This window comes from Meriones unguiculatus, chromosome 2 (genome assembly GCF_030254825.1).
Source record: "Meriones unguiculatus strain TT.TT164.6M chromosome 2, Bangor_MerUng_6.1, whole genome shotgun sequence".
NCBI classification, from domain to species: Eukaryota; Metazoa; Chordata; class Mammalia; order Rodentia; family Muridae; genus Meriones; species Meriones unguiculatus.
This window is the reverse complement of record NC_083350.1, coordinates 38,453,508-38,471,921: the sequence shown is the minus strand read 5'-3', so window position 1 is coordinate 38,471,921 and position 18,414 is coordinate 38,453,508. Positions and strand designations below refer to the sequence as shown.

The following is an 18,414-nucleotide window of genomic DNA, read 5'->3' as shown; positions in this document are numbered from 1 at the left end:
ACAGCTCAGCTCATTGTCGTATCAGAATGTGAGCATATTATGAACGGATCTTAGGGTTGTTCAAAGAAAATCCGAAACAAAGATGTTGATATTCATTTCCCCAGTTTTCTAACACTCACCTACTAACCCTAAGCGTACTTCTGTTCTGTGCCGACCCAAACTATGGGAAGTCCAGGCTGTAAGCTCTGCTGTGCTTCCTGATCCCCTCAGGCTAACAGAGGCCGCCAGGAAGCCCAGCGCTAGAAAGAAAAGGGCAGCAGGGAAAGAACTAGTTTTCAGAGTCTGAAGATATACCCAGCTTACAGGGGAAGAGAGTTGGGTTTATCACAGATCCTCAAGCATGGGAGCCTTGATGTCTGGACTGAAGCAGTTTACTAGAATGCCTGTAAGTCTCCTCTCACCACGTGCTTACCCTCAGCAGGAGCTGCCCTCCAGACCTTGGCATGGTCATAAGATGCTTGACTGACATTTTAATATAACTGCTGGGGAAAGGTTGTGGCCAGAATTTTGGGAGGTTGTGCCAAGATGAATATTTGGGAGATGCCAACAGTAAGGCCAACAGGTTACTGCTCTTAAAATACTCAAACAGATGGGCTTGAGATATTTGTATGGAAGATTCCAGAACATTTGCTGCAAAGATTGGGTTAACTAATATGATCATTCTGCCAACAAAGTAGTTAGTTATTCAGCACAATTTGGACAAGGATGAAGAGAAAAACAATGACTTAAAAATAAAAACAGAAAATGTGCCACTGTTGTATAGATTTTACTCCTTTAAAACACAAAGGATTGCCCACCACACGTGAGGCCTGTGTTTGAACACCAGTACCACATAGAATGTATCTATATCTCATTTACAGGGTTATGTTCTTAGCCATAGAGTACAAAGCATTTCCTTTATTCTGCTCTAGATGTAAGGATCTGAACTGATTTTCTGACATGTGTTTGGGAATTGTAAAAGGTACCAATGAAGTCCACAGAGGTAGATTAGAGAGTTGGAATTTGGTTCATTCCATTGTAGCTCAAGGGCATATGATAAGCACTTCAAAGAATACAGAGATGAGAGGCTTGGTACGTTACTTGAGGTAAGATAGAAATTGAACTTGTTTATCAAGCAGAAAGCAGGTTAGAAGGAAAGATTTATTCTGGCTGTCTGGATTTGGGAAGCTTTCTAGGAAGACATGGTCTTTCAACTGAGGCTGATAGGTGAGAAGCCCTTTTTGAACAGGGATGGAAGACCTGGTGTAAGGCTAGACAACATACGATTTTTCTTTAGTTTTCTATCTCTTGGTGGGTAAGTCCTATGCTTCTTATTTTTGGTGCAGAAAGGGCAGACAAACTGAGAAGTGGGATGTAGCTGACTTAGCAGAATAGAGTTGCTGATGGAAATTTTATAAACAATCAGCATTATCCTAATTTTGCTTTTTTTCACACAGAACAACTGTGTGCTCTAATAAGAAGTTATGTCCACCAGCTCTGTCTCTGATTAGGCACCATTGGCTTCCAAAAACCATGGTTCACTCCTCTGCCTCTTAGGGACGATAAATTAAAGGTCCAAATCAAAAATGTGCATGAAAGGATTCTGACGTATTTTGCTAACTGTCGTGTGGTTACTGTAATTATATTGTTAGGCTGTCTTTATTATGTGGCCAGAAGCGACCTGGTTAGACCAGAAAGTGTATACTGACCATTGGTACCAGTGTGTGAGCTGGCTCAGTACTAAATCTCACTCTAGTATGCTGGATTTAGAATTTGCTATTGTTTTTCTAAATGATTCATGAATATACATATTCATCAGGGGCCCTGGCCTCTGGCAAGTGGCAGGGCTTGACTTAGAAAAGTGCAGAATCACAGAGCTATTTAGAGGGTTTTTCTCCACATTCTCATAGGATTGAATCAACAATGGAAAGACTCCACACACTTAAATACATCAAACAAATCAAGCTCATTTGAAACATCTATAAGAAAAATTAGTGTTTCCCAGTTCAACATAGTAAATAAGGAAAGGTTTACTTAATTTAAAAAAAAAAAAAAAAGCTTACTACAGTCAGTTTTGCATAATGATTGGAAGATAATTTCATTTAATTTCAATCCTCTAGGTAGGAGTTAGGCCCTCTTTGAATTGTGCTTTGTGGTATCTCCTAGAAAAGGCTTACTCTTTACTCTCCTAGCTGCATTATTTTGAGTATTAACTCTTTGAGTATTAATGAGCTCTCTCTTGAAAACATTTTATGTGGATTCTAAGCATTAGTCAGCATCTCCGTTTCTGTAAAATCTTGAAAGGGGATGTTATTCATTGAGTCTTCTTTTCAGTACGATTCTGTGGTCAGCACGTGCTTATCTGGGATTTTAAGTCCAGTGCTCTCGGAGTGCGCCCCGGAGCAGTACAGAATTTTTATTATTCATCGTGATCACTCACCCTTCCCAAGTGCAGTCTCTGAGACTAGAGTCCTGGAGACTCCGATAATGCCAGTGTAGCAGTTACCAAGCCAATTCCTGCACTTCTGATACCAGTGGCTCAGGGCACAGAATTCTGCCCTGGATGCCAGTTACCTCTCTCTTTGGCATTTTGCCTGAAGCACTACCTGAGAAACCTAGTAGCAAGCAGGGCCTTAGAAAGCTGTGACAACTTACACACAGCTACCGTTTACATTTTCTGCCTAACATCCATACTTCGGCTTCTGGTTTTTAGGGATGCCAATGAACAGAATTTTTAATGCCTCACTAGCCAGTAGGAAGTCTATATGTCAGTGTTGGAATACAGACACTTATTTCTGTAAGGCAAGATCTTCTTTTCTTTTGAGGCTAAGCCCCTCTGGAGAAATCTTCAACTCTAGCTCCCTCCATCCTTTCATCCCTCAAAAAAGTTAATGTCCACTACTTCGCTGCCATTGCTTTTTTTTTTCCCACAATCCTGCTGTGGCCCTTCTGTGGTGAATCCCACCTGTGTTCCCATCATCCCTCCCTCTCCTGTTAGTCTGAGTGCCTGGAGAAACAGATTGCTACTTATGCTTGAAGCCCCAGCGTCGGGCACATGACAAACACTCAACACAAGTTTCTGTTGAATGGTATATGTACATCTGTTAATATTCTTTCTTCTCCCTTAGCTTAAACCATACTAGAACTTTATCCTAATGATGGGATAGCAGTCATGATGATGATGCTTACTAACACAAACTCACCTTATTACCTTACAGCAAATACTCTCCACTTGAAGATAAAGAAATTGAGGCACACAGGAAGTAGGGAATGTGGTCCACTTTTAAGGCCCCTCAGGTTGACCCAGGCTGCCTGGTTCCAGAAGCTTTGCCTGCATTAGCTTTGCCCACAGCCTGCCTGGTCCCCTCCTCTTTGCAGTAATTTACTCTGAATCCATTCCAGAGCAATACTAAGAAACCCCATCAGTTTGTTAGCCAATTATCTTGATTGTACTGTACAAATTTGTTCTTGGGTCCCATGGGTCCTGTTTGAAATATGCTTGGAAGAATTAATTAAGCAAAATTAATAATATAATTTTTTTTTTTTACTGAATGAATACATGAGTATCTCCAAAGGGAACCTTGGTAAACATTCTTTTAAGACCTATTTAAATAGAGAGACTTCTCCCCACACCATCAATATGATTCCTCCTAACTTCTTAAAAAAACAAAAAACCAATCAGATTATGTCAGAGGCAGTCCCTCTTCCCATTACTATGTAACCCACTTGGACACTAAACTGCCATGTGCTACATCTGTGCAGGGGTTCTAGGTTATCTCCATGTATGTTACTTGGTTAGAGTATGAGTTCTGGGAAGACCCCTGTGTTCAAATTTTCTGGTTCTGTTGCTCTCCTTGTGGAGTTCCTGTCCTCTCTTTGATTACCTTCCCCTGAGGGGGGAGCAGCCTTACCAGGCCACAGAAGATGGCAATGCAGCCACTCCTGATGAGATCTGATAGACTAAGATCTGAAGGAAGGAGAGGAGGATCTCCCCTATCAGTGGACTTGGGGAGGGGCATGTGTGAAGAAGGGGGAGGAAGGGTAAGACTGGGAGGGGCAGAGGGAGGGGCTTATAGGGGGATACAAAGTGAATAAAGTATAATTAATAAAAGTTAAAAAAAACTAGTATTTTTGTTTATAACAAAGTTTGGGAGAAACTCTGGTCAATATGTTTACAGGATGCTCAAGAAATTCCTTATAAATATTCAAGTAAGTCCTTTCTTATTCATGTAGGAAAACTACTTGCATTTACCTGGGGCAGTTACAGATCTGTTGTCATGGTGTAGTTACCTGTAGTACCTGTTCAGTGGTACCCCATTTGGGTGATAGGTTATATGATAATCTTAGTCACAGTACTTGGTCACTCTTTTTTACACATTTCATCAAAGACAGACATCCTTGCTTCCTCCCACCACACATAAAGGACTCATTCTTCTACAAGCAGTAGTAAGCAACAAAGGTAAACGGCTGTATTCCTCAGCGCGTTGTCATTTTATATCAGTTACGCATACAGTTGTGAACACCTACGCGTGTTATGTGTGCACTCACCATGCAGAAATTACACTCTGTAAGAATCACAAGTCCTAGTCTAAGCGCACACTTGTAATCCTAGCCCTCAGGAGGATCCCAGGACCAGGCCAGCCCGAGCTGTCCATAGTGAAACCTTATCTCAGAATCAAAGAGGAGAGTCGGAGGACCTTTAAGACTTCTTCACATAGCTCAGGATCTATTCATGCATTTGCGTATGTACGCAGGGGCAGATGTATGCATACCTCTGAAAAGATGCCAAAAGTCTCAGAACAGTTGTTGCCTCTTGGAAGCAAGAGTTGAGATCAGAATGTGCAGCGAGTGAAGCAAAGCTGGGAGACTTTTCACTTGATTTGTTTACATTCTTGTTCATTTTTTTATTGAACTCCATAATATCTTAAAGATGACTCCATAGAATCTTAAAACACAGGCTGACCTACTCTTCTTCCTTAGAGAGGCATCATTAAGGTACTCGGTAGATATTTGCAACATGAAACGCTATTTCTGAAGCTCACGTATCACACTTTTAGTCTTTTAGCGAACACATTAGCATGAGATATGTCTCTAATACTCACTGACTATGTGACCTTTTGAATGTAACTCAATTTCAGTGACACTCCATTAAGAAAACTAATTTTCCATTTCCCAGCAGGTATCAGTTGCACGTAGCTTCTTGGCAAGGAACTTGTGTCTACTTGCCCTTCCCAGTGCTGGGATTCTCTCTGGTTTGAACCTTGTGCAGGTTTTGCGCCTGCTTCCACAGTCTCTGTGAGTTCATGTGTCTGTCAGTCCTGTTGTGCCTGGAAAATACTGTCTCCCTGGAGTCATCCACCAGCTCTGGCTCTTAGAATCTTTCGGCCTCCTCTTCCACTTAGATCCCTGAGCCTTGCCGAAGAAGGGTTTGATAAAAGTATCAACCACACTCCAGGACAGGCCCTGTGCCCAGGAATAGTTGACCAATGCAAAAGGAACTCCATGTTTTTTGAGTGTGCTTTTTATTTTGGTGCATATATGTCTTATTGGGTTTTTTATTTGTTTGTTTGACCTTTATTTTGTTTTTTCTTTTCTTTTTTTCTTTAGAAGGAGAGAGAACATAAAGTTAATTACATAGGGAAATGAGAAACATCTGGGAGGAGCTAGGGAGAAGAAAAGGAATATGATCAAAATATATTGTATAAAAAAGTTAAGTCATTTTTTTTTCTGAGCCTCAAAGACCTCCTCCCCCCACCTGAACATATGAGTCGTAGTCGTCTTCTAGGGTTGCTGTGAAACTTCAGTAAGATAATGCAACAGTATAGTAGCTATAGTATATACACTGTTCAGGGGACAGTGTAGGAAGAACTGTTAAAACAGGGGCTGCCCAGTAACATTCCACAGGGAGTGGGAGGGACTCATGAGCCCCAACTCCTTACTGAAGAGCTCTGGAGAGTGCAAAGCACTGTGGCCAGGGAGAATCGAGTTCCTCTAAGGGTGTGGCTCCCGGTAGGTGACCCATGCTCCAGTTGATGGTCGCACATCCAGAAGTACCTGGAACGCACAAATTGGTGTTATAAAAAACAAAAACAGAGGCTGTGAAACTGGGGGGTAAGGGAAAGGCTTGGGGTGAACATGATTAAACTACGCTGTATGAGATTCTCAAAGGATTAACAAAACTATATTTCAATGGTGGGTATCATCATTATTGTCTATTGTTTGTATCTCTACTGTAGCTATTCCCTAAGATAATTTAATGGGTTCTTATGGCTATGTACATCTTGCCATGACTTTGGGCAGCCATGAAATATATTTGTTTCTCTAACTACTGTCCTAACATTTATGAAACAGACATTCTTTGAGATCCAGCCATACTGCTTCATCCAAACATCATCAAATTTTCCTCTATTTCTGGAGGCACTAGGGATGTCTTGTCAGAGTCTGTGCTGTCAAGAAGGCAATAAAAGGATGGAATGATCCCTGGCAAACATTGATGGGAAAAGCAGAGATGGGTCTAAGAATAGGACATTAAAAGAGTTGAAACAACTGACATTGTATTTTGCATGAGTGTATGCACATTTGTAAGAATCAGGTAGCATGTTCATGTGTATGTACGTGTGTGTGCAAGCACACATGCACATATGTACACCTGTGTGGAGTCCAGAGGTCATCCTGAGGTGTTGTCATCAGGGAAGTTGTCCACCTCATTAGAGGCAGGATCTGTCATTGGTCTGGAAATTACCAAGTGCACTCTTCTGGCTGGACAGCAAGTCCCAGGACCCATCTGTTTCCCTTCCCCCATGCTGTGGTTACAGTGGCAGGCCACCAAGCATGGCTTTTTCACCTGGGTACTGAAAATCCAATGCAGGCCCTCATGCTTTATCCATTGAGGTGCTCCCTGGCTTGACATGCTCAAAGTCATCACAAAATTCATCATGTGAATAAAGGATACACAGTTAACCTCAGAAACCATGATAAACAGTTCAGTGTCAATGCAACTGAACAGCCTGAGCATATAGGAAAGCCTTCTTCCTGTCATCTTCAGGGCTTCTTTTGTCTTGTCCACAGATTATCAAATAGAAAAGATGAACAGAGAGGACACAGTGTGTTTGAACTGGTTCCTCTTTCAAGTGGTCTCTGCTTCTGGGGCTCCTGGTCACACCAAGGAGGGCAGCTGAAGTCAGAGGTCACTTGAGATGCCCCAGGAGCCCAGCACATTCATGGCTGCTTCAAAATTTGTAATTGGTAGATCTCACTTCAGTCCACACCACCTGGAAATGCCCTACCCCAAACACACACACACACGACTTAGCAGACGAGAAAGCTGAATTTACAGAAATTAAATTGCACCCAGACTTACAGCCCAGATTCCTCTGCTTTCGCCCTTTGTTTAGCTGCCCTGGCTTCCTGTACCCCATGTCCCTGATTCTCTTTGAGGCCTAAGATGGCTGGGCCTGCCGTGGTGATGCCACAGTGTGGGTGGCTTTCGCTGTGGCTCTTCTGGTTTGGGTTTGTTTCCTCTTCAAGATGCCCGTGTGGCACAGCTTTTCGTGAGTGTCGCAACTGTGTCTCCTCTTATCATTGTGTGGCAGGCATTCTTTTGGTTCTCAGAGGACCAGTTTCCTCAGACCAAAGACCTTTCTGCTACCTCTCTGTGTTCCTGCAGTTGAATCTGTTGCTAAGAGAGATCAAAATCCTTCAGAAATTAAAATTTTTATTTTGAAAGGACTTAAATACTATATATATATATATATATATATATATATGTATATTTCAATGTCGTCATGGAAAAGGAAATACAAGTTGCGATTAGGTACACTACATGAGGTCTCTGTTTTCACTCAACCATCTGGTCCTTTGCATTTCTCAGTTTCATGTATTAATGGAAGGAGTTGATTGATTTTTGACCAAATGTAATTCATAACTAGAGTGTCGAAATATATATGAAGCTTAATGTGTCATTTTCTCCACACAGCTCTGCAGAGGAGCCTTTCTGTGGCAGGCAGTGTGCCTCTCTGTGCAGTCCCTGTTTCCTAATCTTTAGAGCGACCCCAGGAGGTTGACTCAGTAGTCTCAGCTCACAGATAAGGATGCCCAGTCCCATCACTAGCCCTGAGCAGTGCGCTCAGTCATTCGTTAGTTGCAGAGTATTTGGGCTTGTTACATAGACTGCTTTTCCAGGAGGCTGGGAAGAAATGCCACAGAAAGGGCCCACTGATGGCTCATACTGCAGTCTTTTTATTTTAAATATTTTTGCTAAGGAAAAAAAATCTCATTATGTACTGGAGGGTATAATTTTAAGGTAGTTTCACATAAACACAAACTGGATGTTTTGAAGATTTTTCTTACCTGAGTTAATGAGGGAACAAGGAAAGCTGTTAACACTTTACCCAAAGGACAATCCTAAGCTATGTAGACAAGAATGCCAAGACTCGTGAGCTGCCACTCCACTGGAAAAATTCTACCACCCCTCCACAAGCAGGAGCCATTTCTTCACCCTATCAGGTTTCATCCAGTTTACCGAATTGTAAAGTGGTGAAGGACAATAAAAGAAATCTGTCAGGGCTTGATACACAGTTCCTCGCTCCTGCTAAGAACATGCCCAGTGAGTGACAGGAGGCATTTCAAAGTCACCCATTTCTCTAAGGTGCATCTTCTATGTGGCCTTTAACTTTAAAGGAACATGTTTTTCTGGGTTACGTGGGGGGTGTGGCTTACCCTTGTGCCTGTGGTGGTATATGTTGCTGGGTCTCAGCCATTTAGCATCAGGAGAATACATGCATACCACTGTGCATTCCAGAGTCAGCTTAAGGACCCAAGGTATGTCTATTCTCCCAACCTCTGGGATGCCCCTTCCTTCTGAAGACATAAATGCAGTTTGTGTTAAGGTGCCTGGCACTTGTCCTCTCTCCAACCTACGCAAGTTACTCCTGATCTCTTCAGGGCCAGCTGTCCTTACTGCTCATACAGATATGCAGCTCTACTGTCCACAGCCTTTCCACCCCAGCCCCTGCTAGACTTTTTTCTTGCTTCCCTTCTCCTCCCCTCCCCTCCTCTCCCTTCCCTTTAAGTTCATTTCTTGTCTGTCTTATTGATTTCCTACTTCAAACTCTTCAGTGTGGAGACTGGTGTCAGAATACATAACCAGTCACTCTCACCTGGAGCACCGACAGACCCCAGAGTGGGGCAGTTAACTCTTAGCCTGCTGAGCTCTTAAGGCAAAGCTAGATTTGCTTCTCACTGGTTTCTTTCTTTCTTTCATTCATTTTAATTTTTTTAAAGTTTTTTTTCTTTTTTCTTTTTAGACACGGTTTCTCTGTATAACAGTCTTGGCTGTCCTGGAAGTTGCTTTGTAGACCAGGCTGGCCTTGAACTCACAGAGACCTGCCTGCCTCTGCCTACCAAGTGTGGGGATCAAAGGTGTGCACCACCACTACCCTGTTTCTGACCCTTATCTTACATCCAAAAGTGCTTTTTCTTTCCCTAAGTCTACTTACATTAGGAATTATTCAAATATAAGAAAGCTTAGTTTTGCATTGTTTGTTTAAAGAACATTTATGAATTCAGCACAGTGGCTAGCAGGCTCTCCAAATGGTTTTCCTTTTCCATCCTTCCTCATTTCTGGGTCCACTGGACAGAATTTAACTAGGTAAAAATTTGGAATGCCGTGTATCTATAGTCAGCATTCCAAAGCAGCAAGTTTAACAAACCTGCTGAGTGAAAAGATTGTGTTTGCTGATAAATAAATGACTTGAGTCCTCCATTATACAATATCAGAAATTATGGGGCCTTTTGTTAATTTTTAGAAAACTATGTTTTTCATTCTTTGATAGTATCAAAAGGCTTTCCCTCTTTGTTTTCTTCTGAACACGTTTTTTTTTTTTTTTTGCACACATGGGTTGGAATATTTTTACCATCAATATTTATCGCCAACTCTACAATTGTTGATGGTAAAGCCAAGATTCCCTAAATATTAGTTTGTTTTACAGGAAACATTGCTGAGGTGACTGCTTGATTAAGTCCCAGAGGGAGAGAGGGGAGATGGAACAGTCTCTTCCATCTGAGTAGGACCTCACACATACTTGATGCGGTGTCACTTTTTTCCTTTTGCCAACAACTTCCATGTCTATTCCCAAGGCAAGTGAATCCCTCTTAATTATAAGCAGCTGATCAATATTCTCAACACTGTCTCCTTGGAGAACATCCATGTGCCTCTCAGTTGCTTGCAGGAGCATACCTTGGTCCGTCTCTCTGTCCCGTGTTTAAACATAGACCAGGCCAGAAGCAGCAGTGGGCTGGTGAGGCTCATCCTCCACTGCAGCTCAAGTCTGAAATATTATACCTTGCTTACACTCAAAATATCTGTATGATTGTCTTCTGATGTGTTCCCTTGGTAAACAATAAATTTTTACTCTTTAAAGAAAACTAATTGCTGGTGGTAAGAGAAACCACTTCTTGAATATGCTTACACAGGGGGAAAAAAACTCTCCATATTTAGTGAGTCAAAACAAGTGTCTATTTTTCTAGGTTTTGAAATAAGCAAACGGAAACACCCAAATGTGTATTTGAAACTTGTATTTTTTTCAGACCAAAACATTTTCCTTGAGAAGTACACAGGTATGGTGAAGAGATGGGAGAAACTGGTGCCTGCCCAAGCCCGGGGCATGACACAGAGAAGTAGGTAGAGGGCTTAGGGACCAGAGGGAAAGCTGGTAATGATTAGGTAAATAATGATTTTAGGAACTGGGAATGGCTGGCAGAGAACTTAAACAGAACCCCCTTTTCTCCTGTATATTTTCAAAATACCCTGACTGTAGTGTGAAAAGATTTTTCTACCTCTAGTCTTTTGAAAGTGTGAAAGGAGCTGAACTAGATGACGGCAAAGACAGAGGAAACAGGATAAAATTTAGAAACTGATCAGTGGTAAAATGGGAAAAGAAACACGGTAATGGGCTAAGAAAGGGGAGGAAGAGATGGTGGTTGGTTCCCATTCTCTGACTTGAGCAGTACCCGGCAGAGATGCTATTAACTGAGGTGGTAAATGATAGAGAGAGAGTACTTTGCAGGACGGGCTGAACCAGGATTCAATTAGGGTCACGGTACATCCGATGCCTGCAAAATCTCAAAAGAATTCTGTCTTCAATGTTTTGCAAAACGAGTCTGGACAAGCATTCAAGTCTGAGTTAGGACTGTGGGAGTCATTGGCACATGGATGCTATCTGAAGTCATGGAGACAACGTCACAAAGGGCTGAGACTAGACAGAAGGAGAAAACTGAGGTCAGGATTAGCTCTGATATATGCCTGGCCATCGAGAGATCTGACAGAGCATATGTAACTGACAGTGAACCCGAGCAGGCGAGACTAGCAACAGTTAGTGTCCAAGGGAAAAAAAAAAAACAGTCATATTTTATGATCCCAGACCACATATCTTTGGCAAGCAGCTGTCAGCCACAGGGCTGCTTGGCTCAAAACAAGCCATTTCTAATGGTGAAAAATAAACCCACTGAATGCGAGTCTTTCTAGTGGAGAGGGAGAAAAGTGCACTGAGTTGGTCTAAAGAGCAAGATGAAGGTGTCATGTGGAAGTTCTGGGAAGAAGGGAAAAACCTCAGAGATCAGCTTCCATGTCTGGGTTATGACGCGGTCACGGTCAGGGAGGGAAGATCTTGCTTAGTCTGCAGTAGATTGGCTTTTCCTGCCTGGCTTGCAGGAAGCTGAAGTGCTATGTGGTAGAGTCCTCGCTCCTCTTTTATGTTTGAAATGAGATGGAGTGCTGGGATTTAATGAGGAAAGTAGCTTCGTGAGCTACAGAGCTGCAAGTTCAACCTTGAGAAAACGTCTCTCTATCTTTCTCTCTGCCTCTCTCTCATTTCAGTATTTCCCGATAGAAAGTGTGTCTGTCTGGGAAACATGGCTGTGGACTCTAGATGGGATGTTTGGAGGCTGTGTCAATCTCTAAAAAATTAAGAGCCCAAAAGCCTTTATATAAAATAAGTTGCTGAAATCTAAATTATTTGTTTGGTATCTAAGAATGATTGTGTATTCCTTCCTGTAGAAACTGGATTTATTGGTTAAGCTCTGTATCTGGAGTTATAGAAGAGAGTCCTTGGCCATTAATGTGGCAACATTAACTGCTGTGGTACCATTTTCTTGGGTAAGGTTTTTATTAGTGTGAATTAACACTCTTTTGCAAGTTATTGAAGAGATGGGACTAAGAAAAGATTATTAATTAAACCACAAATGCTTTGAAATTTGGAAACCTTCCTGAAGTTGGTCTTTTCTTATAGCTTTTCACTTTCCTTTTCTCTCTCAAGATGTATTTCAGTTCTTCTTTTGCAGTCTCACTTCGTGTTTCTGTAACTTAATATCAATAGTGGGGAGGATGCCATTTCTGGCTCCATCAGTACAGCCTTTCAGTAGCTGTGTGTTCCTGGGTGAGCTCTACTCACTAGGTCTGTGATAACCTGCAGGAGACTGTATACCTGGCACAGATACAGATTTTAAGTGTAATGTGGATTCTTTTTGTCCCCACATTACAGTTAGCATGAAACTTGTACACGGAGGCAGTCACTGCTCATATATGTCCTCCCAGCCTGGGTTTGGTAGTTCTGCTATATTGCTTCCTAATGATGCTAGCTTTTATCCAAACTGGACATCATCTTATATCATCAGTGCCTTAACTTGTTCATCTTCATTACTAAACGGTTACATTCTAACTGCTCTAAGTGCATTTCCTGGCATGTACAGAGAGAACAGAAATTTCTGGATCCCAAAGTAGAGTGGATATCCAGAGAACTGCAGCCCTGAGGCCCTCAGCCAGGGAAAGGAGAAAAAGCAGAGTCATAGACAAGCTTTCAGATTGCAAGCAGCACATAGAAGGGATTAATCATGGGAGAGTAAAACTAATGTAGGTTTGTTGAGCATTTTCACTGCTGCACTCTAAGCTAGAGGCATTCCATGTTGTCTGCCATTAATCTGTAATCCATGCAACTCTTCTTCTGTGTACATTAAACATCAGCCAAATTAAGTTATGAGCATTCCAAAAGTCAACTCTGGGGATCAGCTTTTCCAAAGTATGTTTTTCATGTAGCATGTTTTGTTGGCTCACGCAATAAGCTTTTCTCTCAGAACTTCAAAGAAACAGTGGACTGGGAGCAGCAGCTGACAGTGAGCTCCTTCTGGAGTGTAACCTTCCAAAAGCTGACATCTGGAGTGAAATTCAAAGTGGGTGGGATGGCTGGGAGAGCAATGACCAATATCTTAGGCACTTAGGCTTTCTGTAACTGGTTTATAAAAGAGAATTCTCCTTTGGGTTTATATGAGTAAATATACCATCTTAGTCATTATCATGGCCATGTTATTTATCCTGCTTTCATTCAAATGAGTTTCTTTAATCAAATGAGTTTCCTTAAGTTGCCTAGGTTTGCAGGTGCCTAGCAGATAGGTATAGAGTTGACTTATAAAATTCTTTAATACATTTTTTTATAATTAAGCTAGATAAAAAGGCAGAAAGGTTTACCACATCATAAGACATGATATTTAATTTTTAGATTTATTTTTATTTATATGGCTGTGTGCACATTTATGTGAATACGTGCTACATGTGTGCAGGTGCCCAGAAGATGACAGATCCCGGTAGAGCTGGAGTTACAGGCAGTGTGAGCCTCCCAACATAGGTGCTGGGTTCTGAATACATGTCCTCCACAGCCCTTAACCACTGAACCATCTCTCCAGCACCCAAAATATAGTATTTCTAAATCAAAAGTTATTTTCAAGGAAGTTATTAACTTTAACTGCTAAAGAAATCACTCATTACATAGTAGAAGGTATAAGGGATTTTAATTACACATCAACTCATTAATTCCACAAATGAGAACCTAATGCCTGGAAATTCATAAAACATTGAATCTATTTTTTTTTTTTTCTGAGTGGAGACTTATATCAGTAAATGGGAGAGAAACTGTAAATAATGAAGGACTGAGAGGAAGTACTCCCTAAAACTTGGAGGTTTGTTTTGTTTTGTTTTGCTTGCTATTAACTGATCTTTTGTTCTTTCTCCCCCTCCTTTTTTGTTTTATTATATAGTGGCCACAGATGTCTTTAATTCCAAAAACCTGGCCGTTCAGGCACAAAAGAAGATCCTGGGTAAAATGGTATCCAAATCCATCGCCACCACCCTAATTGATGACACCAGCAGTGAGGTGCTGGATGAGCTCTACAGGGTGACCAAGGAGTACACCCAGAACAAGAAGGAGGCGGAGAGGGTCATCAAGAACCTCATCAAGACAGTCATCAAGCTGGCCGTCCTCCACAGGAACAATCAGTTCAATCAAGATGAGCTGGCATTGATGGAGAAGTTCAAGAAGAAGGTTCACCAGCTTGCCATGACGGTCGTCAGCTTCCACCAAGTGGAATACACCTTCGACCGCAACGTGCTGTCCAGGCTTCTGAATGAGTGCCGAGAGCTGCTGCACGACATCATTCAGCGCCACCTCACCGCCAAGTCTCATGGACGGGTTAATAATGTCTTTGATCATTTTTCAGATTGTGATTTTTTGGCTGCCCTGTATAATCCCTTTGGAAAATTTAAACCTCACTTACAGAAACTTTGCGATGGCATCAACAAAATGTTGGATGAAGAGAACATATGAGCTCATGACATGAGATTGTGACCAGCAGCGATGTATGAGAAGATGGAGCATTGCTGACTCATGAAGGGAGGATGGAGTATCTTTTAAAGATCACATATATTTCAGAAAGCCTTGGCACCATACAACCAATTGTTGTACATTAATGGTAATACTTTTATGTGGATTTGTCTATTTGGGAAAAAAAAAAGCATATTGCCAAAAATTCTGGCTGAAAATATCTTAATGAATGGCAGGATGTGGGAAAAATAGATGGTTGATAATTCAAATGTAGAGTGACATAAAGACAGATTAGCATGGCTCCAATCTCCGGGACTTTTTTGTGTTTTAGGGGAATTATGTTGGTGGCACATTGGATATTTGTATTATGTATAAAGTTCTGTATCTTCATTCACTTTTATTCTTTACTATGTCCATGTATCTCTTTTAAAATGCCAGAAACCTCCCTTTGCTGTCATTGATCCTTTTGAAACAAGTTTTGCTTTCCAGTCTACTTTTGATTCTTTGTTATAGATTGTCATTGACCTTCAGGAATTAAGTCTGAAGCAGTCGGGTTGAATGCTCAGGAAAGCAGAAAACTGCATATCTGAAATCATGACTGTGGAAATAAACAGACATCATGAGTAATGTCCATTGTAAGAGTGTGCTTTTAAAACTGAGTTCTACTTTTTAGAACCATTGGTAATACTTAGAGTCTTAAAACTGTAGTGGCACCTTATTGCCTTGAAATACTTGCTTAGGGCCTAACTTTGATGTCATCCCGAACATGTGCTGACAAAAGTCTCCAGTATTAACATCCATTTCACACTTAGGAGAAAAAAAAATTCTAGATTGGCTTTGATATTGAGACAATAAAATGTAAGTAGCATGAAAAAAAAAAAGGAAAAAGTTCTTGAGTTTAAAAATGAACTCATCAGACTAATTTAGGGGAGCAAGGGATGAAAGGATAGGAAGGACGATGCTAAGTAATCTAAGAAAGATGAATGCATTTCAATGTTTAAAGGGGACTGATGAATAAAAGATAACTTTTTTATTTAACTACTCAGGCTTTAGATTGTGTTATTTGCTTCTTTGATGAGTGGACCAAGGATTGTGTCTGTCTCCAGCAGTTGCTGTGCTATTTCTGTATAATTTTAGGTGCATGGATGACAAAGTAGATCTTTGCTCATTGTATAGAAGAATAAGAAGCCTCCTGGCCGACTCGGTCATCTGGAAGTAACAGGCCCAACCACCAGCACTAAATACTGGCATTGCCACCGAGCCTGTCATTTGCCTACCTCAAGAATACTGACAATGAAATAAAAATCTACCAGAAAAAGATTTCACGAGTGAAAATTTCAGAAGTTAAGATCTGCTTTGGTAGGTTAGGAGGAAGTGTGGTCAGTAACCCTTCTCTGAGACCCAGCTTTGCCCAGTTAAGACAAACAAGCAAAGCCAAAAAAGTATCTGTGCTTGTGTGATATGACAACCTGATTTGAGCTGACAGTGTAACTCTTACCTCCTGGAGCCTGTAGATGATTGCTAGAGGTTTTAACACTAGCATAATGGCTGCATTACTGATACTTGGGCTTCATAACTGCTAAATGGCTCATAAACATGGCTCAACAGCCTTCCTTGACCACCTCTTTTTCAACCTCAGGGAAGCAGGAAGTCTGAGCTGATGGGAGCCACTGATCTGACACTTTCTCTTTTCTACCGGATCTCGCACAGCTGAAGTATAGGTGGTGAAGTGGACAGCTTTTTAAGAATTTCTAGCTCAGGACACGACCAACAAAACGTAGAAGAACGGGAGAAATTTAGAGATGTCTGCGCACGTTTGAGTCACGCTGATAGACCTGTAGCGTAGAAACACAATGTCCACGCTAGATGCTGGTAGGATCCATGGTTTCATATGACAGTGTTCCATCCAGGTAGGGTTATTGTTGCTGTGATGAAACACCATGACCAAAACGCAAGTTGGGGGGGGGGGAAGAGTTTATTCAGCTCACACTTGGTTGTAACAGTTCATCATCAAAGGAAGTCAGGGCAGGAACTCAAGCAGGGCAGGTGCCTGGAGGCAAGAGCTGGTGCAGAGGCCCTGGAGGAGTCCTGCTTACTGGCTTGATCCCCTGTGGCTTACTCAGCCTATGGAATCCAGCACTACCAGATGGGGGCTTGGGGGAGGAAGGGCAGGCTCTCCACCTCCCCCCCCCCTTCACTAATTAAGAAAATATCTTCCAGGCTTGCCTACAGCCTGATCTTATGGAGACTTTTTCTCAATTGAGGCTCCCTCCTCTCTGATGACTCTAGCTTGTGTCAAGTAGTTGACAGAAAACTTCTAGCACACCTAAGAGAGCAAAGTATCTGTGGAGAATCAGTTTAAGAACAACCTGTAGATGTCAAACACTGCACATGCTGAAGTCCCTTATCGAAAATGGCACAATATTTGTATCTAGACTGTCTGTATAACTTCCTATATCTACAAGTCTCAAGATTACTTACAACACATAATACAATACAACTGCTGATTTGGGGGGGATGTTTTGCTTATGTCATAATCACATGAAAAAATAATTGTGTGTGTGTGTGTTCAGTCCAAACGCTTTCTTTTATATTTACTTGGTTGTGTGCATGTGTGTGGGGCGTGCCTGTGGAGGTAGGAGAACAACCTGGAGGAGCTGATCCTCTCCTTCCACCAGGACTGAACCCATGCAAGCAGATACTTGCTGAACTATGTTGCTGGCCTCCACAAACACAATTTTTTTTTAAAAAAAATATTTTTAACCCACAAATGCAGAATCCTCAGACATGGAAGACCAACTCTATGCTGAAGCAGGGAATCTATACTGCCATCTTCCAGAATCTTCTGAAAATCCCTGCCTTGTTAGTCTTTTGCCTGGTGAGCATGTATTTCCAGGTCAGTTAGTATGTCGTGATGAGCAAGCTATTTCCCTCTACATGTAGGTTCCCTTTCCGTATGAGTAGCAGGCTAATTTCTGATCTGACTAGGCTCCCTCCTGTTTTGCATGGCTTTTGGCAGGAAGGGCTGGAACTGGAAAGAGTTTCAACACACTTAGGGTAGATAAAACTCCAAGCCAAGCTAATCCAATTTGGGATCTCGTGTGTCTTTGTATTCTAAGTTTCATGTTTTCATTTTTATTTATTTTTATATTTTAATTTTTTTGGACACAGGGTCTGACTTTGTAACCCAGTCTGGCCTCAAAGTCATGATCCTCCTGCCTCAGCCTCCCAAGTGTTAGGATTGATGTGTACTATTATACATTCTAACTGTTTTATTTTTCCTAAATGATGTCTTTTTAGACTTCATGAAAGAAATATGATAGAACTGATTTTATTATGTGCTGATAGATTTTTTTTGCAAAAAGCATGAGCTATATAATAAGCTAATGATAACTAATATTAGCATTAACATTTATGATATGGCTTTCATGTGCCAGGCACAGGCAGAGTAACCCCTGACCCAAATCTTCATTACCTTGCAAATGAGGAAACTGAGGCAAGGAAAATTCAAGTTTTCTTGAGATCACATGTGTCACAGCTACACTCTCAGTGTGCGCTTGCTTGTATTTACATATGGCATGGCTAAAAGCAGGAATAAGCCCATCATTGGCTCAGAGGAGAAGCTTTATGCCTCTGAAAAAAAAATTTCAAATGGTGACATTTTAGAACAAATTTAAATGACTTCGGGTCTGACCTATTCTCAGAGGTCTGGGTCTAATTTTTATACACAGGCATTTTCAGTGTTGCGGCATGAGTTCTAAATTGAAGGCATGGTGTAGCTCAGATT

General features: G+C 41.4%; 1 protein-coding gene across 5 annotated transcripts in view; it reads left to right on the top strand.

Annotated features, from left to right (window-relative positions):
• Tnfaip8 (TNF alpha induced protein 8) overlaps positions 1–15,254 on the top strand; it is a 115,202-nt gene extending 99,948 nt beyond the window's left edge. For all 5 annotated transcript variants that reach the window (XM_021653894.2, XM_060377287.1, XM_021653893.2 and 2 more), the window contains one exon: positions 14,065–15,254. In XM_021653894.2, coding sequence (XP_021509569.1) covers positions 14,065–14,630 — 566 coding nt within the window. In that variant the 3' untranslated portion in view covers positions 14,631–15,254. The remainder of the gene's footprint in view (positions 1–14,064) is intronic.
• Positions 15,255–18,414: the final 3,160 nt, after the last annotated feature.